The 16207-nt window shown below is 55.5% G+C and overlaps 6 protein-coding genes across 6 annotated transcripts; 3 read left to right on the top strand and 3 right to left on the bottom strand.

Moving 5' to 3' along the window:
* Positions 1-494: 494 nt before the first annotated feature.
* On the bottom strand, positions 495-1102 carry CHGG_06998 (uncharacterized protein; the record flags this gene model as incomplete). The annotated part of the gene is made up of 3 exons (XM_001224653.1): positions 495-575; positions 956-995; positions 1059-1102. The coding sequence occupies 3 exons, from the start codon at positions 1100-1102 to the stop codon at positions 495-497; spliced, it is 165 nt and encodes a 54-aa protein (XP_001224654.1).
* A 1110-nt stretch (positions 1103-2212) lies between these two features.
* On the bottom strand, positions 2213-2785 carry CHGG_06997 (uncharacterized protein; the record flags this gene model as incomplete). Its single annotated transcript, XM_001224652.1, has 1 exon — positions 2213-2785. The coding sequence occupies one exon, from the start codon at positions 2783-2785 to the stop codon at positions 2213-2215; it is 573 nt and encodes a 190-aa protein (XP_001224653.1).
* Positions 2786-4789: 2004 nt separating this feature from the next.
* Positions 4790-5364, top strand: CHGG_06996 (uncharacterized protein; the record flags this gene model as incomplete). Its single annotated transcript, XM_001224651.1, has 2 exons — positions 4790-4908; positions 5106-5364. 2 exons carry the CDS (start codon positions 4790-4792, stop codon positions 5362-5364), a joined length of 378 nt encoding a protein of 125 aa, XP_001224652.1.
* Positions 5365-6534: 1170 nt separating this feature from the next.
* CHGG_06995 (uncharacterized protein) lies at positions 6535-8034 on the bottom strand (the record flags this gene model as incomplete). Its single annotated transcript, XM_001224650.1, has 6 exons — positions 6535-6683; positions 6734-6868; positions 6927-7007; positions 7061-7108; positions 7162-7790; positions 7862-8034. The coding sequence occupies 6 exons, from the start codon at positions 8032-8034 to the stop codon at positions 6535-6537; spliced, it is 1215 nt and encodes a 404-aa protein (XP_001224651.1).
* A 1800-nt stretch (positions 8035-9834) lies between these two features.
* CHGG_06994 (uncharacterized protein) lies at positions 9835-11001 on the top strand (the record flags this gene model as incomplete). Its single annotated transcript, XM_001224649.1, has 1 exon — positions 9835-11001. One exon carries the CDS (start codon positions 9835-9837, stop codon positions 10999-11001), a length of 1167 nt encoding a protein of 388 aa, XP_001224650.1.
* Positions 11002-14350: 3349 nt separating this feature from the next.
* On the top strand, positions 14351-15685 carry CHGG_06993 (uncharacterized protein; the record flags this gene model as incomplete). The annotated part of the gene is made up of 3 exons (XM_001224648.1): positions 14351-14402; positions 14471-15320; positions 15376-15685. The coding sequence occupies 3 exons, from the start codon at positions 14351-14353 to the stop codon at positions 15683-15685; spliced, it is 1212 nt and encodes a 403-aa protein (XP_001224649.1).
* Positions 15686-16207: the final 522 nt, after the last annotated feature.

Here is a 16207-nt window from a genome sequence, read left to right as displayed (position 1 = left end):
AAACAAGAGTCCGATCTCTCCTATTTACCCTAAAAATAAACCCCGCTTCCAGAACTGGGTTCGTTTCTGGCGGCGCAGAAATCGATGACACTCCGCTTGCGCAGAACAAAATATGGTTCCCAACAAAACAGCCTCCGAGACAAAGTAAAATCGTTCTAGATCTCACCGTGGGCCGGTAATCCTCGTGATGGGGAGGGGAAGGGGAAGGGAGAGGTGGTGGAGGGGGGGGAGGAGAAAAAGGAGGCTAAGGTGGGGCGGAGACGGAGAAGGAGAAGGAGTCGAAGAAGGATTTGCCTGTGAGGGAGGCTAATGGCGAGGCTAAGGGCGAGGAGAAGGAGAATGGTGAAGGTGGAGGAGGAGAAGGAGGAGGCTAATGGGGAGGGCGAGAAGAAGGAGGAGTGAAATGAGCGTGTGTTTTGTTGCTAATAGCGGCTGGATAGGTAACAAGGGCATTTAGGGGCTCTTTTCCTTTCCGTTTATTTCCTTAATTTTCCTTATCCGGATGACGTCTGCTGTGATCTGCTCTCTTGGATGGTTCGGGTTGAAAAATGGAAACCAGGAGCTGTATATAGTATCTGTATGTTTTTGAAGTTTTCTTTGTTTTGATAGCAATGGGAGTTGGGTATCTCTCTGCCTTGATCGAACTTGCTCGAGACAGCTCAACCTTCACCATCATCTGGTTTGGTCCCCGTCACATGGAAAACCTCGTCTATAGCCGCCACATCACCGACGCCCCCCATCGCCATGTTGCTGTTGCTGTTGTGCATGTTGGTGGTCATGATGGCTGACTTTCTGTGTTTGTATTAGCCTTTGTATAAAACCAGCGACAACATGGAGAAAAAGAAACAAAAATATAAAGGATGAAGTATCGGGCAGAAGGTAGAAATTGCAATGGTGCCAAATAACAACAGCGTCGCTGTCTCTCCATTCCAGTAAGCACCAAGCACCGACTCACCGCATTCCGCCTCGCTGCCCGAATTGACGACCGCGTGTAGCTGCAGCCAATCAATCAGCATACTCATCATTTAAATTTGGACTGTCTCGAGCGAGATTCTTACAAAAACAACAAGCCAGCCATGGTGAAGGCGGCCACGGGCGCCATAATGGTCTACATCAATTCGGCGGAAGTCAGCATAGCATTCTTGCAGAATTGATGGGATTAGCGAGGACTGAGAGTGTGAAATACCTTTGGGTTGATGTTACGAGACATGTTTCATTATCTCCCGGTTGGTATTCACCAACTCAGCAATCAAGGGAGACCGAGGTCTGATGTTTGGATTTGGGTGGATGGCGTGGTGGTCTTCGCCAAAATATTTGGTCAGGGGTTTTGAGGGGCTCACTATCTGCCAGCTGCCTAACAACGGACCCAAGAAAACCATCCAACTTACAACACCTTACAAGACAATGAACTTGGTTTTTATCATGTCGCTAATTTTTAGTTACGAGTCTGATCAACAGTTTGTAAAACGGCCAAGGAAAGTGGCGCTGTCAGGTACCTCTGCACAATTTGCAACACACAGCTGACTGGTGAATATATCTCATATTCCCCTCCCCATCCGCCTCCTGTCTATAAATGCATATATGTACAAGTACACCCCACAGAGCAAAGCCATCGTAAACCCTCCCCACCGTCCCGGCCCCAAGGGTATGCATGGTCCCCAATCCAGCCCAGCAGAGCACCACACAACACGGTGGAGTGCTATGCGTACAAACACAAAACAAAAGCCCAAAATGAAAGTGCTCCCTTCAAACGAATCAGCCGCCAGGTCCCCAGTGCCCCTTGATCGGAGATGCCTGTCCGTGGGTCTGTCTGGCCGCCCAAGAGAAAGGAAAGAGGAGGAAGAAAAGGACCACTGGCTGTGGTGGATAATGAAATGGATACCGCTTGCTGCTGCCGCTTGCTGCTGCCGCTTGCTGATTTGGTCGCCAAAGACAACTGCCTGCCCGCCCCGGTCTATGTTGCATCGCATTTGCTGCTCTTCCAAATGGGGGTATCATATCGTGTCAAGAGAACCGTTAATTCCCCGCCGCTGCCGTCGGGGTTAGAGGGATGATGGGCGATGGGTAGAGGCAGGAGGGCGTCTCTTGCTCAAGAATATGCTAAGAGCGCCATCCAGGAGCAACGGGGAATGGTGATAAGGTGATTCGCATCGACTTCTTTGAGGAAAAAAAAAGTGGCTGTTTAGAATTCGAAAAATGGCTCCTTTCCAGCTCATGCCCCAGGGAACTCCCCCTTCAGCAACTGAAGCTTCTCCCTTCCATCTAGTCGCACATGGTTGAGGTGGCGCATCACGTACTCATACGTGAGCATGGTGACGGTGGCGGCCGGCACGGCACGCATCATGTTGGTGCCCAGCCCTGCGTAGAATGCCCGCCACCCCTCCTCCCGGAGCATGGTCCGAACCGTAGAAACAATACCCTTGTACTTGGGTCCGGCCTGTGGTTGCTGGGACGCTCCGTTGACGCCCGGCTGCACGGGTCCCATGCCTTCCATGTATTCGTGTCCTGGCATCGGCCGCCGTTGTGTTTGCAACCTTGTGCGGATGACCTCGTGGGGATAGGTCGCACTGCTGGCGAGGATCTTGGACATGATGGATGCGGAGAGAATACCGAACCAATGAGCCTTGTCGTCCTGGCCTGCCTCGGGCGCTGCGCCCATGCCCCGGCCGGTGAACTTTACTTTGAGGTACTCGTATGCAGGAAACTGGACGGCGACGTGAGTGAGCCCGAGGAGAGCCGGTGTGAGGCCCGAGTAAAACGACAAGATGCCCTCTGTCGTGTACATCTTGCGAGCGGCATCCAATGTCGACCTGTAGTGCCATGGCTGATGTAGCGTTGGTCGTGATGTCGGTGTATTGGCCCCTCTAGGGAAGAGTGAGAACTGCGTCCTGTTGTGGCTGGTTGACTGTGACATCAGACGGGTCTTGATAACCCAAATCGGGTTCGTGACTATGGTGCTGCTGCCCCCAGCTATGATGGACGACCAGAAGTTGACCACGAATGAGTTGTCTGCAGAGCCCCGTTAGCATCAATTCCGATTTTCCCATCCATTGAACAAGCAACCCACTGTGATATTCACCCAAAAAAAGCTTCGACTTGTTGTAGACGGTGAACCATACCGCCCATGTCGGCAGGTATCCCATTATGATGGGCCCCAGGCCCCTGTACAGCCCTCTCAGTCCTTCCTGGTTCCATATCACACTTGCTGTCCCGAACAAACCCTTGTAAATCCTCGGGTGCCCTGACCCGTGTCTCGCAAATCCGCCCTGTGCCTGTAGCTTGGTCTTTATGACGTCGAGCGGGCAGGTGACGATTCCTGATGTGAAGCCACCTATTGCGCCCGACAGCGCATTGAACTGTGAATCCGAGGCCCTGACAGCCCATCGCTCCTTGAAGGTGAGCTGGACCGGGTCCGGCATCGCTCCACCAGCTGCTAAGCCTGCCAAGTCTGTCGCCTCCGTTGATGAGTCCGCCGACCGAGACTGCAATACCTGGGAACCAGGCAATGCTACCCCATATTCCGCCCCAGATGTAGGCGCAGGTTGTCCGTGGGGAGAGAGGTGTTCGTTGTGAGACATGCCGCCTTCAGGAAGGGGCAAGATCGTAGTCGTTCGATGGGTGGTTTGCAAACGCACTTTCGATTTCGGGTTCCTCGAGGGCCGGTGGTTCCAGAATAGTAGATGTCTCGGGTCACTGTCACAATTGAGGTGATATTATCGAGGAGCTGTGACCAGCGGTGTAATTCTGTGCCTGCGATTCCCTCTGATGCCGATGTGCGGGGAAGGCGCCCGCGCAGGCAGGGGATCGTGACTTCTAGCAATTGTCACTTCTCATGGACTCAGGTGCGGGGCGCACGGGGCGGTGATCAAATATCCAAGTTCGGCTTGGAAGATCTGGGCGTACGAGTGCGCCCGATTGTCAGGAAACTGGGTTGAGAGTTTCGAGGGCGATGGGTGGGACTTTGAAAGGGAAATGCGCTTGGCGGGTGCTGGCGGGTGCGGGTGCGGGTGGGCCGGTCGGATTGCACAATCGGACGCTGCGGGAAGCCGGTGAGCGCCGATGGGGCTGGCTGTCCCCGGCTCAGGATTTGAATTCTGCGTTGGAGGTGCGGTTTGCCAATGATGGGTCTCACAAAGGGGTCTCCCTGATGGGCCGATTCGGAGGTGGAATTCCTTTCGTGTCATGCAACAACTGCGTTGCGCAGTGCGCACGAGGGCAGTCGATGGTTAGTTGAGATGGATGCCGAGGTGTCTGCAGCGGGCCGGTTGGACTGCAGTGTCCGAAACAGGAATGCGAACCGTTAAAAGTGTAAGAGTGACGGGAATGGAAGAGTGTAAGTGTTGATTCAGCCGTCTTTTGCTCTGCAATACACCGTACTGTTTCAACTCTTCCAGATGGATTGGATGAAATTGCCACTCGGTGCTGTTCTGTGATCTTGCAAGCTTGAAGCATGTAGTAAGTGCTTCAAGCTTGCAGATCACAGTGAACGCCTTTGGACGTTATCAACAAAAGGATCAAGAATTCTTGTTCCCGCTGACCCATTACCTCATCGTGTTGCGTGGTTGTTGGGGGTTTGGGGTTGGGGTTGGGGTTGTCAGGGTTGTGTAACATACATGGGCGCTGAGCAGCTCCCTTACGTTACCGTACCATCCCGAAGATTCAGGCACCAAACCAGGCAGTAACGGTAATTCCCGGGACAGCTTCGAAAGTGAAGGTCTGCATTTCGCGGCAATTTGAATTCAGAAGCTAGAAGCTCAACACGCCCCGCGAACAATCCACAACCGCCGCCATGTCTGTTGCGCCGTCCTTCTACAATGCCGTTTCCAAGCGGCCTTGGCTTGCGAACATGCTCAAGCCGCTTGCCGGCTGGTACGCCAACGCCGCTGGCTACCGTCAACTGGGCCTCAAGTGCGTTGGACCTCTCTTCTTCCGCCCTTCCCTTCTCATCCACCACCTCCCTACCCTACCTCCCCCTCCACCCCCACCAATTCCTCCCGAATCACCAATTGCACCCCCATCCCCCTCCCTCCCCAATTAGCAAACCAAGCAAGCAACGCAAACCACCAAACCAAACTAACCCAACCCCTCCTTCCCCTCACAAACAGGGCCGACGACCTCCTCGTGGAAGAAGACGAGGCCGTGCTCAAGGCGCTCGGCCGGCTGTCGCCCAAGGAGAGCTACGACCGGGTGTACCGGATCCGGCGGGCGACGCAGCTCAGCCTGCAGCAGAAGATCCTGCCCAAGAACGAGTGGACCAAGGCCGAGGACGACGTCCCCTACCTGTCGCCCATCCTCGCGCAGATCTACGCCGAGTCCAACGAGAAGCACGCCCTCGACACCCTGACCGTGCTCAAGAAGCACTAGAGTGCTTTGCTTGTCGTCGAATGTGGGAAGAGGGGGGGAGCTGGGGCGGGAGGGAGGGGGATGCGTTGTGCCGGCCGGGGGGGAGGGAGTGAGGTTCGCGAGGATGAGAAAACTGTACTTTAGGGAAGGGGGAAGTCATGCCCGCCGGGGGTGTGGTAAGGGAGGCGCTGGGGAGGGGAGATAGAGCTGCCGCCGGTATTCGAGAGGACGTGTTGGCATGTATGTGTATAGACTCTGGTGTGTCCCGCCAGCCAGACAACTCGCCCGCCCAATTTACTTTGCGCTCTCACTCACACCATGTATCTAGCTTGATGAGGATTGATTCGACTAGTCCATATCGTAGCTTCGGCATAGGCCTTACGGCTGGGTTCATGTGTGCGTCCAAGCAGGGTCCCAAGGTATATCTACTGGATGTTGAATAGTCTCGCTCCCTACGTAGTTTTTTCTAGTGTTCGGCCGCGACCGCTTGGATAAAGTCACAATGATATACGATTGCCCTACTGGTCCGGCCACCAGCCAAAATAGTGATTTTGTATTGCAAGCACCCCATTCTACGCCAAAGAAAACCGCACCGACGAGTAGAGAGGCAATAGGCCCCAAAGGACTCAACCAAGCGCAGTGAGACAGACTCCTAGCATCATCCAACCATCCACCCATAAAAACAGTAAGCTGCTGCCCCGGTGACCCCCTAAAAACAGCCACCGCCAATTTTCCTACGTGTGTATGTAGCGTTGAACCTTCCCAAATTCAACCCCCTTCATACACCATCCCCCGCCAACACCCAATACCAACGACCAGTCGCATTAACGAGGCACCGCCTCGGTCTCCGTCCCGAAATGCGCATGACACGGCCAAGAAGATGAAAATGAAGTCAGCCGGGAGGCGACCTCAGAAGGTCAGCCCGGCGTCGTCGAGTGCTATGCCACTTCACTGTTTTGTCGCTTCCAAATAGAAAAAACAGGGCGAAGATGCAAACAAGGAAGAGAATAAACAAAAATCCCATCTTAACCGCCTAACGCCTGCCCCCCCCAAGATGGTGAGGGGTTCTGTTTCGATATGCGTCGTGGGCTGTCGTACAATAAGCCAGGGAAACATGGCTTCCTCTGGGGACCGACTTCACGGCTGGTTGCTTTTTCCGTGGGACGGGTCAGAAAAGAGGGCGTGAATCGTTTATACGTTTCCGCCCTTCTCGTCGGTGTCGATATGCCAAACGACATAGTTGGGTAGGCCGTAGACGCCATACCCAGCCCGCTTGGCCATCTTCGCAAAGCCTTCTGTCTCTGCCTGGTTCTCGAAGGCGTAGCACGGAAAGTTGATCCCTGTATTGTGTAAGCCTGCTGCTCACGGCCTCGGCAGCGTTCCCACCTACCTGATCTGTGCACATCAGCCTTGACGATGATGTTGACGCCGCCGACGCCGTCCAGCTCAATCTCCTCGTCCTTGTTGTCTCGCCAGTCCCCCATCCTGGCCATGTACGTCCGCCCGGTGTCGAACTCTCTGTAACCTGAAGCAAAGTCAGTTTACCTGCCATGTGGGGCGTCACAGCCACCGTGGAAACGCACCCTCGACAATGATAGTATCCTTGTCTAGGCCCGCAGCGAGCTTGCGGGCTTTGTCGGATTCGACCCATGAGTTGTAGTCGACTGCGTCAATTGTTAGCTGAAATATTGGCACGAAACATGGATGCTGAACCCACATCTGCCTTCGATGTCGCGGCCGTCTTGGTAGCGGTGGAACCAGATATCTACGTGCGGTCAGCCTCCATGTCAAACGAGCTCCTTGATGCTGTGTCCATACTGGGAACGAGAACATCCCGGTCGTGGGCAATGAAGTCCTCAATAATCCTCTCGGGGCTGTCAACGATATCCGCATCTCTCCAGTACACCCAGGAATGTTCAGGCTTGAGCGCCGTATAGAGGAGATAGTTTCGGGCCTTGCCCAAGGCCTTGCGCCGCGGCGCCTGGGCCTTGAAGCCGTGACGGTCCTCAACATCCTGACTTAGCATGAAGCCGAAATCCTTTTCTACCACCATTGCGCTCCTGAAGGGGACGCTGTCCGGGCGCTTCTGAATCCGGTCGAGCTCGGCGGCGAGCACCGCCAGTGTGTCGTCGGTGGTGTCGCTGACGAGGAAAGCGAGGTCGATGAGGTGGTGGGGGTAGCTCAGCTTGGCGACGAGCTCAAAGTATTTCGAGAGGTACCGAGAGGCGTCCTTGAGGGGAGTGAGGATGAGGACTCGCTCGTTGTTTTGCACGGCCTTCGTCGTGGACTTGATGGGGTTCAGGTCGACGTGTTGGATGGTGGACGAGTTGATCTCGAGCGGCGCATGGTGGTTAAAGATTACGGGGGTGCTGAGGTGGGAGGTCCATGATGCCTGCTCATTCGGCGTCATCTCCATGGGTGGTTTCGAAGGGCCCCAGCAGTAGAACCTGTTGAGTGGGGTGTTAGCGATAGGCAAACGGGCACCTGGGGAATTCATTGGGAGCCGGGAAAGTCGGACCTTTGCATATCCGGCGCAGAGCTTCTGATACCTCGCCATAGCAAGACTATTAAGCCGGTGAGGGCGAGGAGAAGCAGGAACCGCGACCTGGTGAACAAGACCCATATTGCCCTTGTTGGTGGTAGATTTGACCTGGCAGCCTTCCAGCTGACGCCGCCCTTAGGAAGCAGCATTGTAAAGTATTACAATTGCCCTCGACGAGAGCGAGCGCATAAATGGCTCGGCCGGTGGGATCTAGGGCCGTCTTCGCCGTCTGCTTCTTCGGTGCTGTCTTGCGAGAGCCAATCCAAGATTCGAACAGAGGGCCGCGGGGGTATCGCAAGCTGAGATAAGTTCTGGAAGGTGTCTTGATTTAGTGCGACACTAGCGAGCGACGAATAGCAAGGCCACGAGTATTCGATGCGACATCCAAACTGCCAAAAAGATCGTGTTTCGTGCCGCCGGACGCGAGACTGAGGTGTCGTGAGCGGCTTGGGTCCGTCTGCGTTCGTTGTGGCCGGGTGCGTAAGCTCAGCTGCCGTGAAGAGTCGTCGAGGGAATGTTGCGCAACCTAGCTGGTTCCAGGCCTTGTCGACAGGAACCATCGAATGCACCGTCTCGGTAGGGGAAGCGCCGGGATTAGGGGCCCGTGGTCCACTTTTGGTCTGGGCCAAGCCACCTCCACCATCCACCATCCTTCCGCTGCAGAATCTCTAGCTGCAGATGTCACAAACAGCGAGATATCTTCCATAGAAATGAACGAGGGTTTCAGGATAACCGATCCGTATACGGGCCGCTGAGACTCTGGGCAACTATCTTTTAATTTTCAGTTTTCTTCTTCCAGACGTTGGTCCTTTGACTTTTGTGCTTCGACAGCCGCCTTCACCCCGCAGGCCGGGCAGTTCAGACGCCGCCCCCTCTGCCGTGACCCGGCGGCAAAGCTTGTTGGCGCAGGACCGGGAGCAGGACGGGCCAAGCCGCCATCTTGTTCGATACGAGATTTCTCCCGCTTTTCGATGGCATTCCGAGAAGCTCAAAGAAGCTCGCAGACCAGAGCAGTGCTAGGTTGTCCATATAATATATCAGGTATGTGGGTGTGACGAGCTCCTGCTGTACCCACGAAGACCACTAACGAACTAACTACTAACTACCTAACGAGCAACTCTCTCATGTCCCCGCAAGCTTTGCAAGGATGGCTGCAAGCAATTTGGGGGCCCTGCGTGTTCTCTCAAAAGAGTTTCAAGCATCTACCAATCATCCGGCTTGCACTGCCATCTTTCTACACTAAAGTCGGAGGTCATCTCGGGCCGTTGCTCTCGGAACAACTGTTCATTTGTGTCATTTTACAGCGCTGCTAGGCCTAAATCCCCAGGAAACTCTGATTTCCACCATTCGAGGTCTGGACCCCGAATCTGACTCGCACTTCAGGCACGAGCGTTCTTGGCCTGTTTCCAGAAAGAAGCCCGCCTTGGCATGAGACAGACCGGGGCTCCCTTCCCGGATCCGGAGGACGCAGCGCATAACCCCAATTGAGTTTTGGCGGCCCAGGGAATACCACGTGAGCAGGCGCGGGGAGCGTGATGACATCTCGAAGGGCGCGCGTCTCACGGGAGCGAGAGAAGAACAGAATTCCCCGACGTTGAGGGAAGATAGAAAGGGTCTTTTATCCGGCTCGTTGCGACGAAAGTGTAAACAAAAGTATCGTGGGGCACCTACACGCCTGACACTCGCATCTTCACTTCAACTCCCTAACTCAATCATACCATCGCTGGATATGTCCATTCGGACTTGTCTCGTAACCCCGGTATTACTCCCTCGGACGTTCGTTTTTGGCTCTCATCTCCAAACCAAGAAGTCTCAAATTCCCAACCCGGCTCAAGATTTTGCACTTTCGATTCCCTCACCACCTATTTTTGGTTGAGAGCCCGAGAAGCCCCTGGTTCTCACGCTTCGAAATCTGTCCCACGGCCGTGCTTTAAACAGAGGCCCAGAACATGGCATCGCGGAGATCAGCGCGGTTGGCTTCTCTGGTCACCAATGCTGCGACTGTTGAGCCGGCGCCTCCTCCAGCACCTCCAGCGGCATCTAGAAAACGAAAAGCGGTCACGCAAGCACCAGCGGCCGAGGAGACTAAAAAGGCGCCGTCAACTCCACGAAAGAAGCGGAGTAAAAAGCTCGACGGCGTACCTGAAACGCTCACACCTGCCGAAGTTAAGCTCATCGCGGAGGGTGCGCACACACAAAAGCCCCGGCCCGCGGCGGTCTCCCGTCTAGCAGATCCGAACCGTACCAATGCAGTCCTTCGGTCTCCCAAAACATCACGCATCATCGCGCCAACCGCGGTCGAGCCTATACCCTCCAAGCTCGGCGCCGGCAGCAAGTCTACAAGTTTAGCAGCGACCGCAACTACTACTACGACAACAACTAGCATCCTCGAAGAAGCCTGCGCGCACCTCATCAAAGTCGACGCGCGCATGAAGCCGCTCATCGACGCCCACCACTGCCGCATCTTCTCGCCCGAGGGCCTGGCCGAGCAGATCGACCCCTTCGAGGCCCTCTGCAGCAGCATCATCTCGCAGCAAGTCAGCGGCGCGGCCGCCAAAACCATCAAAAACCGTTTCATCGCCCTCTTCAACCCCACCACCACCACCACATCTACCGAACCCGCCGCTCCCACAGACAACAACACCCCCACCCCACCGCCCACCTTCCCGCGCCCCGCCGACGTCGCCTCCACCCCCCTCGAAACCCTCCGCACCGCCGGCCTCTCCCAGCGCAAAGCGGAATACATCCAGGGCCTCGCCACCGAATTCACCGCGGGCACGCTGAGCGCGCAACTCCTCGCGGACGCGCCCTACGAGGAAGTGCTGGCGCGGCTGACGGCGGTGCGCGGGCTGGGGCAGTGGTCGGCCGAGATGTTTGCGTGCTTCGCGCTCAAGCGCCTGGACGTGTTCTCGACGGGGGACCTGGGCGTGCAGCGCGGGATGGCGGCGTTTGTGGGGAGGGATGTGGCGAAACTGAAGGCGAGGGGGGGTGGGAAGTGGAAGTATATGGGGGAGAAGGAGATGGTGGAGGTGGCGGAGAGGTTTAGGCCGTATCGGAGTCTGTTTATGTGGTATATGTGGAGGGTGGAGGAGACGGACGTGAGCACGATGGAGTGAGTGAGTGAGTGAGTGAGTGAGTGGGAGGGTGGGGGTCGTGGTTAGTGGGGGGTGGTGTGGTGGGATGTGCGGGAGGTGTCCCGTGGGTGTGGTTTTGTGTACCCGTTTGGGATTTGGGGGCAACGATGGCCCTCTGTGGGGGTTCCCCTCGTGGGATGTTCCCAGCGAGTTTTTGTCGTACCGCTCAGCTTCTCAGGCTTTGTCTGTGAGACCTCTGCATGTTTCTTTCACAGAACAAACGCCGTGTCGGGGTGGGAGCAGAGTGGTGGCACCAGAAAACAAGCTTCCGTCAATGCATCGTGTTTGCCGCTGCCGGCATTCCCTGTCGATCTCTCAAGGGGATTCGTTGGTCAGGCAAGGACTTTTCCCAGTTTGAATTCCTGGTGCGCGCCACGCTATGTTTCAGGGAGTGATGATCGATACCTCGCAATATTTAACTAACCACTCCCTTACTATGCAGGTCCTCTAGTGGCCACGCAACTCCTCAGTGGTTGGTCGGGCGAGGTCGTTGCTAGGAGCAGGTCGGTCGGCTTGATAGGACGGCGGCCTCCCGACGGACTGCCTGCGTATGTTGAGCACCGCTGCAGCTCGCCACCGTTTCTTGGTTGGTAGCACCTTACACGGGAGAACGGCGTGTTGACGGTGACACAGGACAGTGTGTTGTCAAGGTGTGGCTAGCTGGAAGACGGTGATGCTCACTCACCGCCCAAGCCTGCTAAGGGCGCTACGAGTTAGTTATTAAGGGTCGGCGCCGAGAGGGTAACTAACTATGGTGTTGCCATGCCGCCGTTGATCAACTACGGCGGAACATTTCCGTTTTGCCCTCGGGTCAAAAATACACGTGAACAACAACACAATCCACGGTTGGGTAACTGAGGGCAAGCCCAAGTCGCGCAGTGTCGTTTGGAGCTGACGCAATCATGATGGAGGCCGCTCGGACTTGTCGCACGGGGACATGTAACTATGTAATTCGTGTACAAACCATACACACAGCAACACGGAGACACCGGGACATGGCACTGGGATAAGAGGATAACTCGTGTAGGGAGCTCGGATCAATGACGACGCATTGGGCTCGGAGCTCCTTCATGACGACGTTGTCAGGTGAGCTGACTCCGGTTGCCTGGTTAAAATTATGTGGATGTCGAATACGATCTTGTCCGTATGTTCCTCCACAATGAACGACGCATCATTATGCTAGGTCATGAATCAGCAGGCTCACTAGCCGCAGCTTGTGATCGGACGGCAGTCTGTGGCAGCGGCCAGACCTCCAGAATTTGCGGGGAGAAAACAGGACGAGATTGGCAGGAGATGGCGTCTCAATTGTGCAAATCATCCAAGTTCGATTGGGCGATTGAAGTCAGGGGGCGAATTGAATGCCATGGAGATCGGCTTCAACCAAGGTGGGGTGCAACTTTGCACTTCGCTTCGTGTTGATTAGCCAATCATGGGGTGATTGAAAGATGCATCCGGGTCGCGCAGTCTCTGTGCTTGTTGCCAGTCTGCCAGTCTGCCAGTCTGGTGCCATGTTTGCGGGTTATGTGTGGCTGGAAACTTGAAGGCGAAACAATGTGAGGACGACGAGACTCAGCTCCTGCTTGGCTATTCCGTGTTTTGTTTCATCCACTGCACTGGGCGGACGTCATCCACAAAAATCAAGGCAGGCACAAGAGAGCTGTTGTGCCGGGAACGGATCAACAAATCGGGATTTCCTTCCTGCAGGCTACTGCAAGAGCTCCCTCCACCTGCAGATTGTTGCATCACGAAGCACTGCGCCTCGCGGGAGGTAATAAACAACGGCCCAGACACAAAACCGCAACCAACAACACCAAGGATTGGGCACAGCGCCGGTGGGAATTTTTCAAAAATCGAGGCGACTCATGCATGCGTGACCGCGGTGGAGTTCAGAAGCTTGGAGAGCCCGGACTCAAGGACCGAACCGAGGAAAAGAGCAATCTCGACCCCAGCAAAGATCAGCCAAGAAACGCCATCGACGTCGGCTCGGTCGCCTGCCGCCGAAACAGAGAGCAGCTCGAGGACAAGCGTGGGCTCGGCCGAGCTGGGAAGTTGGAACGAGCTGTCAGGGGAACCTTGTCCATTCAAGGAATTCGACCCGCAACGGTGATACGGTTCTGCCAGTGAGCAACCACTAGGACCACACCCTCATCTCGCCAAGCTCCGATCGCATGGGGCGTTGCTACTTCGTCCCGCGCGTTCAGTTGTTCGATGACCCCAAAATATGCAAAAGAATGTCGTGTATTCGTACTTCGCAGTGTAAAAAAAAAAGAGAAGGGAAAATAGAGGCCGTTTGATGGCGGCAGCCAACGCAGAAACACAAGAGAGGGCGGCTCGAGGACCAGAGCCCACATTGCAGAACTTGCGGAAATGGATTCGATTTGGCAGCCCCTGAAAAGCTGAGACATGCGATTGAGGGAGGCACTGGGGTGGCGCCTCGGAGCGCGCAACCTGGAACTCTGCAACTGCCAACCTGCAGGGGGGTGTGTCCGGATCAAGGCGGGCCCACCAACAATAATTTAGCTCCAATTCCCCCTTCCTGGCAGGTTTCTGTATTTTCTGCCCCTTTGGTCGAGACGCTTCCTCTGAATTCACGCCTCTCTCCTTCCTGTTTTACATCGCCTTTTCTCTCCCCTCGTTAGCTTTTTGCTTCACTACACTCGTTACTCTCCCGTGGAAGAAGAGGTCCAGCCACGACCACTCGCCCGTTTATCCCCATTTTACCACTTCTCTAAATCTCACCTTTTCCGGTTCGCCCGCTTCGAATCACCCGACCGCGAGGAATTCTGACGACACAAACCATTCCATTGAAGAAGAGGTGCGTTGGCATTTGAACTCGAAGCTGCATTGTCAGTTTGGAGGCAAGAGAACAAAAAACCAGGACATTGTTATTCGCGCTTCCCTCCTTCCCTGAAACTCTCCACTGCACCCGATCCACGAGTTTCAACTTCCAAACTCTCACGAGTCGAGTCTCAGCGCAACCGGGCCCATCCTGCCTTCTTGATATCCGCTTTGGAGTAGCCGGCCGGGTCCAGCACACGCGCACCTGACGGCAGACGGAAGGCAGAGAGAGGTTCCCCGGATTCTCTCTAACACGGAGTTCCGGGACAAGCCGAGTCAGTCGCACTGTCTGCCTCACGGCTCTGAACGCGTCTGCCTCGCTGGCGGCAACCAAGGCGTGAACCGACCTCCCAACAACCTCTTCCATATTGTTCATTCTCGTACCCCGTCATATCACTTCACCAGCATCGCCATTTCCAGTCCCAAAGCAGCTGTCTGCATTGCGGTCTTTGCCATCATATTCTAACCGTGAGCAGCAACAGACTTGACCAAAATGTTTGTCAAGCAACTTCTTCCTGCCCTCGTGGCAATCGGCTCGGCCGCAGGTGAGACCCCATGGCATAAAAATGCACCCTCCTTAGCAGTCAGTTCACGCGCTGACTCGGTAATCTAGCCCAATCCGCGACCTGCACCGTGTCTACGACCACCATCAACGGCCAGGCCGAGGCCACCAAGCTCGCCGGCTGCGGTACTGTTAAGGGCACTGTCGTGCTCGGCTCCCAGGGCGGCGCGACGGTTGAGCTGTCGGGCCCGAAGGAGATCACTGGCAATCTTATTGTTGAGAACAACGGCATGCTGGAGACCTTCTCAAGCCCCAGCTTGCAGAAGATCGGCGGCACCTTCAGGCTCCAGAACGTCACTTTCCTCACCTCGCTCCAGTTTCCCAAGCTCACCGAGGCCCAATCGATTGAGTGGGGGTCGGTCACCCGTCTGGACAGCGTCACCCTGGGACCCCTGGACAAGGCCGACAACGTCCGGGTTAGCGATACCTTCCTGGACAACCTGGACGCCTTCTCGCTCACTACCGTCAAGAAGTTGACGCTCGACAACAACCGCCGCCTCTCGAAGTACACGTCCCAGTTGACGTCGCTCAGCGACAGGCTCGTCATCCAGGCCAATGGTCTTGAGCTCGAAGTCGACCTGTCCAGTCTGAAATGGATCAACGACATGGAGATTGCCAACGTGACCAAGTTCTCCGTCCCTGCTCTCCAGGTCGTCAACGGCTCCGCTCTCTTTGACTCCAACCGATTCCCGACCTTCAGCGCCCCTAATCTGACCCACACCGAGAAGGGCGACATCTCCTTCGTTGGCAACGGCTTCCTCAAGAACATGACGTTCCCGAAGTTGACCGACATTGCCGGCGGTCTGCTCATCGCCAACAACACTGGGCTGGACGAAGTCACTTTCTTCCCCAAGCTGAGGAAGGTCAGCGGCGCTGTCAAGCTCCGCGGCAACTTCACCACGTAAGATCCTCCGCTTGGAATATTACGAGCTTCAAGACTAATACCGAACCAATAGCGTCGACTTTCCGTCGCTTGATAACGTCAAGGGTGCCTTCGATGTTTCTAGCACTGCTAACATCAGGAAGTCGTGCGACAAGCTGGGGGAGAAGGCTCCCCGCAGCCAGGGCGGTGATGGCTCTATCGAGGGTGTCTTCACCTGCACGGCCGACAACGAGAATGCCAACGAGGACACCGACGGCTCGACCTCGAACTCCGGCAACGTCGACGGCACCGATGGTAGTGATGAGAACGGCGCCTCGGGCCCCGTCTTCAACGCTGCCCTCTTCGGTCTCGTTGCTGTCGCTGGCCTCGCCTCGGCTCTCTAGTGATGGATACCTTGTCAATTTGGGAACCTGGAGTTTACTTGGTCGGGCAATGCGAGTTCTCTGCTGCGGACACCAAACCACGGCCCCCTGTCTTTCCTTTGAATGAACTGTCGAGTTTTGTTTTGCTCCCGCTTCTTTTGGGCTCTCCGCATACCCCGTCACGCGCGCCGCGCAACACTACATACCGCACCGCTAGACTTAATATCTCGATAGAGACGCTGGATTTGTTGATTTGGCTTCCTCCCCGCCTACTTTTCTGTGATGTGGCTTCTCCCTCGCGTTGGTGTTTGGATGGGAAGGGAAAAGATGTTGCCGTGGGTGGACCGAGTCATCAGCAATCTATGGCGCCGAGTTGGGGTTTGGGGTCTTGCAAGGCAGCGGTCGTTGGCCAGGTTGAGCTTGGACAGCACGATTTTGGGATGTGGGGAGGTCCGATTTAGTGGCCGGACGGTAATCAGTCGATGAGTTTGTGCTTTGTAGTCGATTCGCTTTGTATGAAGTTTTGTTAGTACCTTGTAATAC

Source organism: Chaetomium globosum, genomic scaffold, assembly GCF_000143365.1.
Source record: "Chaetomium globosum CBS 148.51 scaffold_5 genomic scaffold, whole genome shotgun sequence".
Classification (NCBI taxonomy): Eukaryota; Fungi; Ascomycota; class Sordariomycetes; order Sordariales; family Chaetomiaceae; genus Chaetomium; species Chaetomium globosum.
Note: the sequence above shows the minus strand (reverse complement) of the source record. Positions and strands in the feature narration are given on the sequence as shown.